This window comes from Euprymna scolopes, chromosome 19, assembly GCF_053919585.1.
Source record: "Euprymna scolopes isolate OS-2025 chromosome 19, ASM5391958v1, whole genome shotgun sequence".
In the NCBI taxonomy this organism is placed as follows: Eukaryota; Metazoa; Mollusca; class Cephalopoda; order Sepiida; family Sepiolidae; genus Euprymna; species Euprymna scolopes.
The window spans coordinates 75,272,226-75,287,497 of NC_136500.1; the positions used below are offsets into that span (position 1 = coordinate 75,272,226).

Below are 15,272 nucleotides of genomic sequence, written 5' to 3' on the forward strand. Positions count from 1 at the left end.
TTATGTTGTAATATTTTTGTTATTTTTTAGAAATAACTGTTTTGCTCGTATTAATTAATTCCTTTTAGCCTTCAAATGTTGCCTCCCATTCCATATGCATAGTCACCTCACTTTTAGGAACATGTACAAATATATATTTGCATGTATTTGTTGTTTATTTTATTTATTTATTTTTGTCTCTGTGTGTGTATAATGTGTGTGTGTGTGTGTGTGTGTTTAGGCAGCGTTCATTTATTTAAGCACAAATTGTTAAACATAACAGCATTTTTCTGCTTGATAATATTTTTTATTTTTTTTAATATTTCTGATGATCTTTTTGTGTCAAGATGATCTGATGAAAACAAAGCATTAGTGATACATATACAAAATACATGGCGAGGGGATTCTGACACAAAGAAAACCATAAGAAAAAAATTTTAAATAAAAAAAGTAAAATTCTGTTATGTTTAAATATGTTAGTTTATTTTGAAAATTTTAGAAAACCAAATAATCATTTTTTGTTAATTATTTTTTTCTAAGGCTTGGAGTGTTATGCACCCTTTTCAAAGAAGACATTTTTCTCTTCATTTTGCTAGTGGGATTAATCGCAAAAATTTTATCTCTCATGGAGAAAGTAAAGTATACATATGATATGTTATTGATGCCTATTGTAAAGTTTGAATTCAATGTTTTTGCATGGTTGGTGTAAAGTTGAGTGGAAGAAGTTTGATCACATTATTGAATACATTATTTTGTAACATTAATTCAAAAATTTTAGAAAACAATAATATTATATAATTTTTTTATCAAAAGCATATCAGTTTTTTAATTAAAAAAATAATTTTCATCCAATAAATAGGATTTTCTAATTAAAAATAATTTTTCATCAAATGAATATCAATTTTTAATTTAAAAAATGATTTTTCATCAAATAAACACTATTTTTTAATTAAAAATAATTTTTCATCTAATGAATAACATTTTTTAATTAAAAAAAATAATTAAAAAAACCTGTTCATTAAATGAATAATTGTTGTAATTCTGGTTAAGGGTCACAATATTTAGGCGAAAGAGTCCTGGGGTTCACTATGAGCGGTTAAACTGTGTGTGTGTGCTCTTTGCTCGACGGCAGAAATGTCTGGTTTACATAACGCCAGACAAATCCATATTATCCTGAATGTAGAGGTGTTACTTATCACAGACCTCCGAAGATTTATTTCCTCGAAATATAATTTTTCTTTCTTGGGTTGACCTCCAAGGGATCTGTCAGTCTCCTTTTTCTGCCGGAACGACATATTTCGATACTAGTTTGAGGGAGGTTCCAGGTCAAATGCATCATACACTAGGTCCAACATCTCTCCTCCTGGTGGAATTTCACTTAATTCGTTCGAAGTGCGTTTGCGTATCTGGTTCAAGTATTTCTTATACGGAATGTGGTCCTTCCACCATGTAGACCATACGGCTAATCCTGTTGTTGATTGTTCCTTGCTCCCAGAAAGTATCATTTTTGTGCATCTGGAAAAATATTTTATCTCTCAGCATGTAATTTTTTTGGGGAACAGTTGTCTTTGTGGGTTTTACCCGTTTTGGCAATAATTTGTCAAAGACTGGCCGTATTTTTTTCGCGAATATAATTTTCGCCAAGACATCTGGGATGGTGTATTTTCGTTAGGCATTAAGTGGTAATACTGAAAAGCGAAACGAAGACACAGCGATCGAAAAAAATCTCGAAAATAGTGCATAAAAGTGGGACAAATTAAAGATAGACATGACCCCCGTTCATAACTCGTAGATATTATGATTTGGACAGTATATAAAAAGTTTTAAGAAGGAGTGACCCAACCAAGCGCGCCTCCCAAAAATGCCTTTGCCGGACATACAGAAAAAATGCACACACTAACACACATTTTGCCTTTTATATATATAGACTAGCGAGGGGTACCCGGCGTTGCCCGGGTGTTTGTAGGTGTGTGTGAAAAAAATCCGAAATGTGAAAAAAAAACAGGTGCTCGTGAAAAAAAAAAACAAAGCCTTGACGACGCGCAGTTGGAAAATAGTAAAGTGTGAAAAAAAAACAGGTGCGCGTTTTTGATTGACGTGACGGCGATAGCTATTCAGCAGTTAGCATTTTGTGCGTGACAGTTTTTAATAAGGTCAATAAATCGGTTTGTTTGTTTTTAAAAAACCGCTCCCTCGTCTCGAAATGAAGGCTACCGTCTGATATGACGAAGTCGACATTGACCAAACGTTACTTAGCTCTCTAGAGACCACTGGCTCTGGGCCTGTGATTAGAGTCGAGTTTCGCTTTTTGTTTATACTGAAAACTGAATGTAACGCGTGCCGATGCGGGAAATGTGGAATAATTAACATTTGAAAGTCAATAAAATTAAATAGACAGGCGAGCTCCCTGATTAACTGTGAGATATTACAATTTATAGATGATATAAAAAGTTTTAAGAAGTTATGAAGCGAGCGAGCGCTTCTCTGAAAGAAACCTTTTGTGGACATCGAGGAAAAGCGTACATACATACATACATGCATACATACATTTTCGCTTTTATATTTATAGATAACTTTGATATTTACATATTTTTTATTACAAGTAGCCTCATTGCAGCCAGATGACTGCATATTGTGAAAGAAAAGCGAGTAAGTACAGTATATTTACACAATTTTTATTTACATGAAAGAAACAACAACAGTGGAAACAACAACAGCAAGGAAGTGTTCAACACGAAATTATTTCTACTGTCTCATCGCTCATCAGGACTGAGATTTCTTTCAGTCCTAAGTTGTATCTCCTTGAGTACTCTTCAGTGGGTCGCTTTCTTTCATCCAGCACCAGATTTAATTGTTGTGGATTCTCTTGGTGGAGGATCTGACAGGCTATCTTAAAGTCATAGGCCTAAGGGTTCCAGTCTTCCAGATGCTGCTGAAGAATATCAATGAGGTTCTGGAGAATCTGCTTTTCATGAACAGTAGCTGATGCTGGTAGGGTTACAATAGCTAGCCTGACTTCATTCTCTTTGTGAGTATGATCATGATCCATGACATAAAGCTGTGCAAACTTGGGTTCTTGTCCTACATCTGGCTGCAGTCCCCCCCCCCCATCAGTATGGATACCTTTCCTTGTATGGTGACTGTTGGTTGCCATCCATGGTGTCCAGGTGGTCTTGGTGGGTGACCGACTTTGAGACAGGCCATTGATAGGGAATTGTTTATCTGCCTAGTGTACTTGAGGAAGTATGCAGAGTGGGGATGATTTCCTTCCAAAAGTTGTTTCAATGGGTCGGGATGATCAGGGAATGTGGGTAGGGCAACCTTTCCGTTCTTACAACACATGCCTCTTGCTTCATTTTTCCAGTTAATCGCATGACAACTTGGGCATACTGTGGCCATTGGAGAGGCTGCGCTGCCTTCAGTGATGAGAGATCCAACACTGGAGTAGGAAACCAATTGGTCTCCAGAGAGGATTTTTTCAGCGGCGCATGCTTTATTGTAAGCAAGGCCTAGTTGTTTTATCTGGTGCTCTCGCCGATCAGCTGTCTGTTTTCTGTCCTGATCATGCCATAAACTCCTGGTGTGTAGTGACTCCCCTTACCTCGCATTAGTAGTAACCTCCCAATCCTCTTGCAGTCTTTCATCCCTGGTGTGTGGTGCCTCCTGTCGCTTCGCATCAGCTGTGGCCTCTCGATTTCTTTGAAGCCTTTCATCCCTGGTGTGTGGTGCCTCCTGTCGCCTCACATCAGCTGTGGCCTGCCAATTTCTCTCAAACCATTTTTTTTTTTACTCTGGAGACATTTGTCGTCTTCTCTCTTGAGATTTCACAGCTTGATTCGTTTTCCGACCCAACAAACTTTTCCGTCTTTTAGCCATAGATATCACTGGAACAATAATACTATAGAATAAAATGATGTTGGTGAAATTGAATATTAGACATGGACAGATAGACAGACATACATAGACACACAAATAGATACATAGGACATAATAGGCATATAGATATATAGATACACAAAGGTATATAGACATAGACACAGATATATAGATATATAGCCTAGATATATAGATAGACACATATATAGGCACATCAAGACATATATATAGATATATAGATACACAAAGTTATATAGACACACATAGATAGATAGATACATAGGACATTATAAGCATATAGATATATAAACCACAGAAAGGTATATAGACATAGACATAGATCTATAGAAATATAGGCCTACTATATAGATGCACAGAAAGTTCTGTCAGACACATATGGACACAGATATATAGATATATAGACACAGGGATTGAGAATGCACTAAAAATGTGCATTTTTTGCATTTTCTTTGCATTTCCATACACCAAGCATGGATATAAATATCACTAAAATATCCGCTGGGTCATAAGCTTCATTTTGGTACCTAACTTGCCTGGGTGGGTTGCCTGTAGGCCGAGATAAACCGTGTCACACACACACAGTAGGAAAATTTATATATAGATATACTATTAATGGAATATTTATTGAAATAAAAAAGAAAATAGCATAAAAAAAATAAATAAATAAAGCCTATTTTAAAAATATAATTCCAAAATTAAATCCACTAGAATGCATTTCAGTTTCTTTTATTGGAAAAAGCCTGTTAGAAATGTTATATACCTGTTAGAAAAAAAAATGGTTACCTTTACGTTAAGTACACCATTACTAATAAAGGCATCACATAATCTTCCGGCCTTCCATAAAGACGAAAGATTAGACATGACAGATTGTTGGTGATTCGGCACAACGAGGATACGCTTCTGTTTCTGAGGTGTATTCACATCAACAACAGAGTTACGAATGACAGATGAAGGAGGTTGGGTTGTTGGTGTTGTTGACTTCGTTAGTTTTGGCTCAGGAGAATCAATGGCCGGTCGTATAAAGGGGTTTCGGACAACAGTCGATTCTTCTTCAGAGACATCACTACAAAACAATAAAAAACCCATCATGATTCAATGGTATTAAATTATGGCCATTCCTATAAAAGACTAGGTAATTGTGCAACTTGTATCTTTTTTTTTTATTATTCTTGTTCACCCTAAAGGAAGGATATTGGGGCCGCCACAACACCACCTGCCCCCCCCCCCCCATGTAAACAGAATTTTTGTGAAATACTAAACAATTCTTCTGCTTGGTTAATGTCAGCGCGTTACTTACGGAAAAATGGTTAATTAAACTGCAGAAGCACCTGTTAAAAACTGTACAAGTTCTATAATGAAATACCCCCTCCAAAAAAAGAACGAAAAACATAAATGTATGTTTTTGCAAACTGCTCATAAAAACTTACTTTTTTTTCTTTTTTTTACATAGGCATCACCACTTATCAAGGCCAAGAGGCCACTCGAGGATAAGGGTTAAAGAGTGTACAGTAGAAATTGGACAATATAGTAATCGTTAGTAAATGGAAATTCGGTAAATTTGTTAACAAGTGGAACGGCTAATCAAACATTTGTTTACGTTAGGCTTGAAGACACCCATATTGTAGTCAGCCAGAAAGCAGGAAAACGGAAGACAATTCCACAGGCGTGCAGTTCTAAGAAAGAAGCTTTGTTCATAGAATCTACGTTTAGTTTTAGGCACAGATAAAGAGTGGGGGTAATTATAAATAGAGTTTTCAGCTAAACGAGTGTTTCTTGTGAAAGTTTGGCGAGGGGGGGATCATAGACTGAAGCTCAGTCAAACACTTTCCATGAAAATAACGATAAAGCAGAGACAAAGTCGCAACATCTCTTCTGTGAGATAGAGGTTGCAGGGAAGAGAAAAGGACATCTCCTATGAGGCTACGAAGTCTATTTTGAACTCTATCAAGGCAGGACAAGTCCTTTCTAGCAGCTCCTGCCCAAATGTGGCAACAGTATTCCATCCTTGGTCGTATCTGGCTCTTATATAGATAGAGAATTGCATCAGCAGTGAGATATCTACTGGATCGATAGAAGGATCCCACTATTTTTCTAGCGGCCTTGGCAACAGATTTGATGTATGAGTTCCATTTAAGATCAGGAGTAAATGTCAAACCCAGAAGCTTGTCAAAACTTGAGGCCTCCTCAAGACGAGAGCCATTCATTTCAATTGATGCCAGATGTGGATCAGAACGTTGATGATGTAAAGAGAGAAGCTTGGTTTTAGATGCATTAAAAGTAACCAGCCACTCCTTTCCCCATTGATACTGACACCATTATTAGCGTCCTAAATTATGAGATGAAAAAAATGAATGAATCTCTTAGTAAAAGAGAGTTGTCTCTCTCAGAATAATAATAAATTATAAAGCAATGCCCAATCAACACTTCCAAGGTGAACCATGGACCCTGCAATAGGATTCTGCACTCTCTCATGGCTCCAAGTTGACACAATCCTGAATTCAGAGAAAAATCCCCTCCTTCATAAGTTAGGAAGACTGGCTAGCAAGGAGTCCAGATTTGAACCCCTCAGACTACTTCTTCTGGCCCATCTTGGAGAATAAGGTTTGCGCCACTTCTCATCCAACTGTGGAAGCACTTAAGGCCAACCTATTGAAGAAGTGAGTCCACATACCTCAGGAAAAGCTCTGTGCTGCTTGTCCCTCATTCACAGCCAGATTGAAGGCAGTAGTTATAAACAAAAGAAGGTTTTTTGAATAAATATATATATTTTGAAAGCCTTTACATTAACCTATCTAATCATAAACAGCAATACAGTTTTCGCGTACTAATATTTGGAGTATAGAAGAAAAGGTTTGTTGCCTTAATTCATGGACACTGTATATGAAATGTCTTTGGAATGAGTTCAAAGATGGTGGTGGTTGTTTTTGTTGCACATCGTTCATTCATTTAGCATAAATCAGATAATTATTGCTGGCATTCGTTTCCTCCATATCTTTCTAGTTAGAATTCTTTCTAGAAAGACATTGATTCCTTCCGTAAGTACCCACATGAAAATCATTGCGGTTTAGCGCTTTGACAGCATAATATAATTTCGAACAAATGCATTTCAGGTAAAAACATTATTACGTACTTACGTATCATGTTGAAATTAGTATAAATTAAAAAAATTACGACAAATGATACAGTAGAAAAATAATTACAAGTAAAAATAAAATTTATCGAATTATAATTTTAATATGTTTTAATGTGGAAAAGTTTTGTAAAATGCAGGGGAGGTAATCTATCATCTTGACTTATCTCTGTTGCTTTTCTTCCCTTCACTGAGTATCAACCATTTTAAAATAGAAAATGTCAATCCACTATTTTCTGTGATTTTTTGTAAAAAAAATACATCTAGTAGATCTATAACTGGATCATTTTTTGTAATTTATACTAATTTCGCCATGACAGGTAAATACGTGGTAGTGTTTTTTTTTTTTTTTTTTTTTTTTTATCTGAAATGCACTTATTTGAGATCCCATTGCTGTGCAGAAGCACCCAAAGTTTTCTTGTTTAATTTAAATTAATAAAGTTTTTTTTTTCAGCAAGAACAAACTTTCATTACTTTTTACTATTTCAATGTTACCAAATTTCATGTGAGAAATTCAACCATAAGATGATCGAAGATAAAGCTGTTATCATTAATCAAAAAAATTGTTCTTTTCAGCAGATTAACATAGATTCATTATCTCTCTACACTAATCATAGTTTTACTTATGTCATTGTCCTCAGCAGTAAATAAAAAAAACAAAAAAACTTACATATCAATGTGAATTTCTCTGGGTTTTTTAGCTGGAGGAGAATCATTTTCTATTTCAATTGGCTGTGATGATAAAGTGGAATTATTACTCGATGTGGATGCAGCATTTAACGGAGTTTTCCGGATTCTTTCATTGTTGGCAGGTTTTCCTAATGCAGCAGAAATGTTGAGTTTTGATGCTGATTTGTTCTGAAGAAAGAAAATGATATAACGATGCAAAATTTTAAATATCAAATTTAAATGTCAATAAGGTTCTTATTCAGAATTCTCCCCCATATAAAAAACAAAAATAAACAATAATATTTATGGTGTACATACCTGTGATGAAATGAAAATATCATATTCTAAAAATCACATAAATCGATCAAGAAGTTTTATTTTTGTAAAGAAAATAATTTTTAGCAATTAATGAGAATTTGTAGACATTACAACATAAATTTTGCAAGTTTGAATTATTGTTGAGTTATCTTCCTTTTTTTTTTTTTTAAAGATTGCTTTGAAAATGGTAGACAAGACAGTTACTCTATTGTTACTCATAAAATTTGATTTTCTTGTTTAAAAATAAAACTAATTGATTAATCCATTCTTTTTGGAATATATTTTTTGTTTTGAGTATGTACATCATACAGTTTTCTGTCTTGTTTTTAATATAGAGAGAATCTTAGACAAGAACCACTTATTTTGATTGTGTTGATTTTAAAATATAAATGAACATTTAAAAAAAAAGAAAAAAAAAAGTACATTATAAAAGTAACTTTTATTTCACTATAATTTATGACAACAGATCAGAAAACTGACCATATTTTTTTTTTTCAAATATTTGTATTAATAAATTGGCATTTATGCAGAATAAGAACTGTGTTATTAGTGGAATTTTACGGGCAGTTTATGTAAAAGGCCGGAAAGTGGCAAACGAAAGTTATCATTTTTTCCTTTTTTTTTTTACGAAAAGTTGACAAAATTTTTCAATGAGAGAAAAAAATATTAGTTATGATGAAAAATTAATTGAAAAATAAAAACAATATTTCTTTTTGTTGTTATGAAGAAAATACAATGAATAATTATTGAACAACTTTTGTGAAACTTTAAGAAAATAAAAATTAAAATCAAGAAAAAAAAAATACCAACTATAAGGTAGGTTTTGACACTATTCAAGCCTCCATGAAGAGTTTTTTCCCATGTGAAGCCAAAATTATTTTCAGCCAGCCCTCACATGTCGTTCAGACCTCGGCATGTGATCATATCTGTAACCAATAAGTTAAGCTTTCAAAATTATATAGGGTTTACCTAGTTCTAGCCTATAATTTTGGACCTATAGCGGGGAAAAATTAGCCGAAAATGGCCTCAAAATCGTGACAAAAAATTTCAAGGCACCCAAAAGAAAGGCCAGATTTCAAATATTACTTATCCATTAAAAAAACTGAGGGATCCAGGCAAGGAAGTAGCGTGTGTAGACTTCTGCTAAAAAAAAAAAAAAAAAAAAAACGATGCCAAAACGCTTTTACGGGGTTTTTTTTTTAGCTAAATTGCGAATTTATGTCTGTGATAATTTTTTTTTTCATTTTTACAAAAAATTTGAGAATTTTTAACTTTAGAGGCCCGTAGGATTGCCAATGCAATAATGAAATGTGGAAACTCAATCATTCAAATACAGTATACAATTAACTAATCTGAAAACGTCATATTCAACAAAATCTGATGCATACAGGTAAGGATACACCTCATTTTGTAAAGAAACTTGGCTTCTGAAGCTGAAAATATTTTTTTTTTGATGAACTAAGTCATATGCTCTACAAAGGTCCAAATAAAAAATCTGTTTCATGGAAAAGTTTTTTTTAATGATGTTGTTGAAAATATGCACGAGACAATTTTTTAATTTTTATCCAAATTTAGACCACACATTATTTTATCACTCAGGTCAAATTTAAAAATTTCCTGAAAAAGTGCATTTTTCATGGGTTATATATGCCAGGAAAATGCAAAAAAACAAAACAAATAAAAACATAGATTCAAGTATATCATGCAGCAGTATAACATTGCCTTAGGGATGCGATTGTTGTACAGTGCTTAATTAAAACGATTTTTCTTTGTAAAGTGACTTATTTGTTTGCAATGATTTGTGTTATTTCCGACTTAACTAACCTAAACAGTTAATCACTTTACAAGTTTCTGATTTCTTGAATTATTCGTTTTAATTATTTCTGGTGTTAGAAAATATTCCAATGATTTGCCTATCTTACTAGAAGCGTCTGAAGCTCTTATATTCCCAAAATCTTTCATAAGCATTGAAAATTGGTCAATAATTCTTTTTGTCTTTTTGAAATGAAGAAGCAAAATATTTTAAAGTTCAATTTTGGGCTTCTAGTGAGATACAAGTTAAAAGGCCGAAGCTATTATCGTCTTTGGGAAACCAGTCTCCAATTCAGGGATATTACACCACATTTTGAAAAGGCAATCATATCTCCGAAACTAGGCCATATTTTGTATTTTAGGCAGTTTTTTTTAATTCCCTATTAAATTTTGACCCAGAAAAATGGTATAACAAGTCATATAATCCTACTTTCAAAAATTAACTAAATTGATCTGGATGGGAAAAAAACTCTTCAACAATGTCTTTCATGAATAAATATTTATTTTTTTCAATAACAAACAACTAATAACAAAGAAATTTTTTTATTTACATGATTTTTTAAATATTTCTGTGATTTTTTTGTTCAAATTAAGATAAATTATATAATGGTTCGAAGCCTTGACTGTCGTATGGGTGGTCAGGTTTCGATCCTGGCTTGAGGTAGTTGCCTGTCTAGCCACACTGATGCGCTGTGATACAGCAAAACAGTACTGGATGTGGATGACTATAATGCTCCTTATCTTGAGTTGAGCATATTGGGAAGTGATACATGATATACCATTAGCATATTAAGCGCTGCTCTTTGTGTACACAAATTGAGCTTAGGTATTCGGATGATGTCAAAACATCATTAATTCACTACCCACACAGCAGCTGCCAATTAGCATAATGGTTTGAAGCCTTGACTGTCGTATGGGTGGTTGGGTTTTGATCCTGGCTTGAGGTAGTTGCCTGTCAAACCGCACTGATGAGCTGTGATACAGCAAAACAGTACTGTATGTGGATGACATTATATATATATATATATATATATATATATATATATATATATATATATATATATATACACACATACACCAGGTTATAGGTATTCAAGAGTGAGATGGGGTTATTAAGAGTGCTCAATAAAAGCAGAGTAAGATATACTTTTATTAAAATTAGCATGTCCAATGTCACAAGCATATAAATTTGTTTATATTAATATATTTATATATATAAAAGGCAAAATGTGTGTGCACATTTCTTGTATGTCCAGCAAAGGCTTTTTTCAGGGGGTTACTACTTTTTAGAACTTTTTATATACCGTGTAGATTGTAATATCTACGATTTGCGAATGTGTGTCGCATCTAAATTTATTTACATCGACTTTTACAAAATTCTTGCTATTTCAGCTCCCCTTGTATGTGTTTGGCTTTTTCGTATAAAAGCGAAACTAATCTGAAGTCGGGAATATCCAGAAAGCAATAAAGCTTTGATCAATGCAGGGGAAACAAACCCCTTATATCAGACAATTGCTATTCAAATAGGACAATCCCCTTTTTCAATGGGGAGCTGCCCCCCCCCCCTCCCCAACATCTTGGGGAAACGTACCAGCCAAAGTTGTGTAAACAAACCCCAAGAAACTGCCTCGCAGTAAAAGTTAACTGCAGGATTTCTATTTGACCTCATTAAATTCACACACCTATCAATTCAGTTTTTAATCTTTAAATAAATTCAAACATTTTTCTGTTACTCTCCCTTGCTGGCCGGGCGGTAACGTGTTGGGTTTTTTTCAAACTTTATTTTCCACTTTCGCCTAAAGGCTTCTGGTTCGATCCTACCTACCTAGCAAAACTTTTTTTTTTTTATGTTCCCTGTTTTTTATTTGCTATTGTTTTTTTTTTATTTTATTATATTTGTTTTCATCTACACCTCACCACCAATACACATCTCCAAACACCCGGGCAGTATATAATAAATCAATGATAGCAAAAAAATTTTTTATTAAATGATGTTGGCTGCTGTGATTTCATTGGCTCAGCATTTCAACACCTTTCAACATTTTATGTAAGCTACCTAGAAAATTCAAACGATAACATGGTCCTTATCTATAAATATAAAGGCGAAAATGTGTGTATGCATATATGTATGTTCGCTTTTTGTGTATGTCTGTAAAAGGCATTTTTCCGAGAAGCGGTCGGTCGGCTCACAACTTCTTAAAACTTTTTATATCACATATAAATCATAATATCTACGAGTTAACAATGGAGGTCGCCTGTCCATTTAATTTGCTCGACTTTGAAAAGATAAATATTCAACATTTTCGCTCGCCGCATGTGGATTAGGCTTTTTCGTATAATAAAAGCGATAGTAATTCTGGCGGCATTTTTCCGGTCGCGATCGACGGAAATGTCCGAAAGCAATCAGATTTGATCAATGTGGAAATTTTCCTTATATCAAACAATTGTTATTCATTTTGGACAATTCCCTTGTTATGGGGAGCTGGTCCCCCCACCAATATCTTGGAAAATAAAAATAAAACAAGCGTTCCCGCAGTAAAAAAAATACTATCCCTCAGTCAAAGTTGACCTCATGAAGTCATTAAAACGTGCACCTGCCAATTCTTAATAGTTAAATAAATTCAAACATATTTCCATCAGTATTTCGCGGTGGCCCAATGGTTAATGCCGCATGTTTTTGTTTTCACACTTTAATTTCCAACTTCGCCTCAAGGATTCGGGTTTGATCCGCATACTTATCTACCAAAACTTTTTCTTTTATTTTACCCCTCCTCCCTGACCCAAACACCCGGGTGTTTTGATTTACCCAAAACCACACACACACCTCCAAACACCCGGGCAATGCCGGGTACCCCCCGCTAGTCTAATATATACAAGACAAAATGCATGTATAGGTGTGTGTTTGTATATCTCGCAAAAACTTCCCACAGACGCATCGGACCATGACAAAATTGGTATCGTTTTAAACCTCAGTCTTTCGGACGACAAATATTGAAAAATTGGCCAAAAACATCAATTCTTTCACACTCAACTGAGCAGTTTTCTAAACGGAGGGATCACTTTTTTCATTTACATTTCGCAAGTCATCATCTCTGTTGGATTGACTAGCCTTAATTCCAACGCTCACGACTTCCGGTTTTGCCTTAGATGCCTTCGCTAAGATGTTACATTCTTTTTTAATCTTTTTTTTTCCCCCTTTGCGTTACGGGTTCAAGCCTGCTTGCCTACTACCACTTATTTTTTTTTTTTTTTTTAAATCTACTTCTACCCCCACCCCCATTTTTTTTTTTTTTTTTTTGAATTTGCAGGTGGGTATGCTGACAACGATTATCACGGTTAAATTTGGGGGAATTATTTCCCCACCCCAAAGAAGGGGTTGTCTACTCTGAAAGCCATTCTTTACATGGGAATGTTGGAGGTGTCTATTCCAAACGTCGTTCTTAAGACGAGGAGGTTGGTGGTGTTAATTCCGAAAGCCGTTCTTAACATGGGGAGTTTGGGATGTCTATTCCAAGCGCTCTTCTTAACATAACAATATTCAAAGAAGTGAACTGAAGTGAAAAAAGTCATAATTGTTTTGTTTTACATGTTAAAAAAAGACAATATAAAACTGGAATTTAATATTATTGGATTTGTGGAAAGAACAGGAAGACTTGAACAACAAACTGAAACAGCTAGTACTGCTACCACTGATTTTGATCACTCTAAGCAGTTCATATACTGTGAGAATCCCTAACTTCTAAAACTTCCGCTTTTACTTTTCATTATTATTCTAATGGACTATTTTTTGTAATTTTCTTAATTCATACTGATTTATGCATTCTCTCAATTACTTTTTAAAAATTTAAACAGTAATGCATGTTATCATCCAAAACCAGCACTAATCGCCAGTGAATGCCAGATGGCCGCCCATGTCCACAATCAATCAGGGACGGCAGTGACCACACACAACAACCATAGTTTACTTTTTTGCGAGAGAATGTGACGGGCTTCCACCGGGCAATACCGGTTAAAGGATCCTGCTAGTAATAAAGATTTAGACAAAATATTTTCAAATTTTGATTTTTATGGATTCTTATTTTTAACTGGAAATGTTTATTCAAAAAAGTTAAATAATGTGGAAACAGATTGGCTTTGCAGATGATAATGATGAGAAGATTTAAAGTTGTAGATAAACAGATACAAAAAAAAAAAAGAAAAAAAAAAAATACCAACTTGTGTTTCTTGATAAAGTGAAGAGTTTACAGACTTCTCATTGTTTGATTCTTCTAAATCTGAAATCACAATAATTATAATAATTAATAATACTAGTTGAAAAGAAAAAAAAAAAAATCAATAATATTTTTAGAGGCGGGGGAGAGAGAGAAAGAGTTTAATAAAATATGCTATCATAATAATAATAATAACTAGAAGAACTAGAAGATGGAAATTCCATGGTAGCTGAAAATTTTTAGAACACATAAATAAAGTGAATAAAAAATAAAATAAAACAAATAAATTTCAAACAATTTTTTAGTAAATTCTTTTTTAACCTTATAAAGCTAAAAGAATTGATGGTACTTGTTTAGTTTAATCAAGACTTTAAAAACTGAAAATATTAAAAAAGAATTATATTGTACATACCCTTATGAAATTAAGTTCTCAGAAAAAAATTTAATTTAATTTGATCAAGTAGTTTTTTTTCATAGCAGATAAACAATTATCTATGACAGCGAGCAGGAGGTAGCCATGTTTGGACTTTTAGACCACGAGGAAGGGAGAGGAGGCGCCATGGGGAGATAACTTAGCATCGACCCTTTCCCTCCCCATGTTAAATAATAGCTTCTAAATAATTACGTAACCCCCTTTGTATTTTTTATCTTCATCTTTTTTTTTCAACAGAATACTATAGAATGGACACTAATCTGCCAGATTATCCAAAAAATTCAATATTTAAAGATTTGTAAAGGGTGCTCGGTTTCTAATACAGCGTTCTAGTAAACTGATCTTCCATTTTGAAAGCATCAACCTTTTTGGCCAAATTTTGCAAATTTAGCCTTTTTTCACATGAAATAAAAACAAGCCAAAAAACAAAAAAAGCAAAAACGGTGTACATATAGAATTATGGTATATATGGCATTTTTTTATTTTCATCGTTTTTTTTTTTTTTCAATTGTTTCTACAGAATACCATAGAATGGACACTAACCTGCCAGGTTATAAAAATTTTAAAAAATGACCAAGGACAGAAAAGCTGAAGTGTAGCAATAGAACAGATACTACACTGTGATCTTGGCCTAAAGGCCAATTAAACAGTTTCTTTTAAATTTTAAAACGAATCTAAAGTAAAAAAAAAAAAAATTACATCTCCCTCTCAACATTACTTTTTTTTTAATTATAAAATAAAATAGCCAATTTGAAATTGTAAACAGACAGCCATAGGTTTTTTTGGTATTTCTTTGGAAAATTTTTGGAGAGGAAATGGTTTT

The 15,272-nt window shown here is 33.7% G+C and overlaps 1 protein-coding gene across 1 annotated transcript in view; it reads right to left on the minus strand.

The window, feature by feature from the left end:
- The window catches only part of LOC145239757 (uncharacterized), a 41,332-nt gene that overhangs the window by 3,587 nt on the left and 22,473 nt on the right, over positions 1-15,272 (minus strand). Inside the window, exons 4-6 of the mRNA XM_080103165.1 lie at positions 14,021-14,079; positions 7,677-7,864; positions 4,660-4,939 (exon numbers count right to left, since the gene is read on the minus strand). Coding sequence (XP_079959291.1) covers positions 4,660-4,939; positions 7,677-7,864; positions 14,021-14,079 — 527 coding nt within the window. The remainder of the gene's footprint in view (positions 1-4,659; positions 4,940-7,676; positions 7,865-14,020; positions 14,080-15,272) is intronic.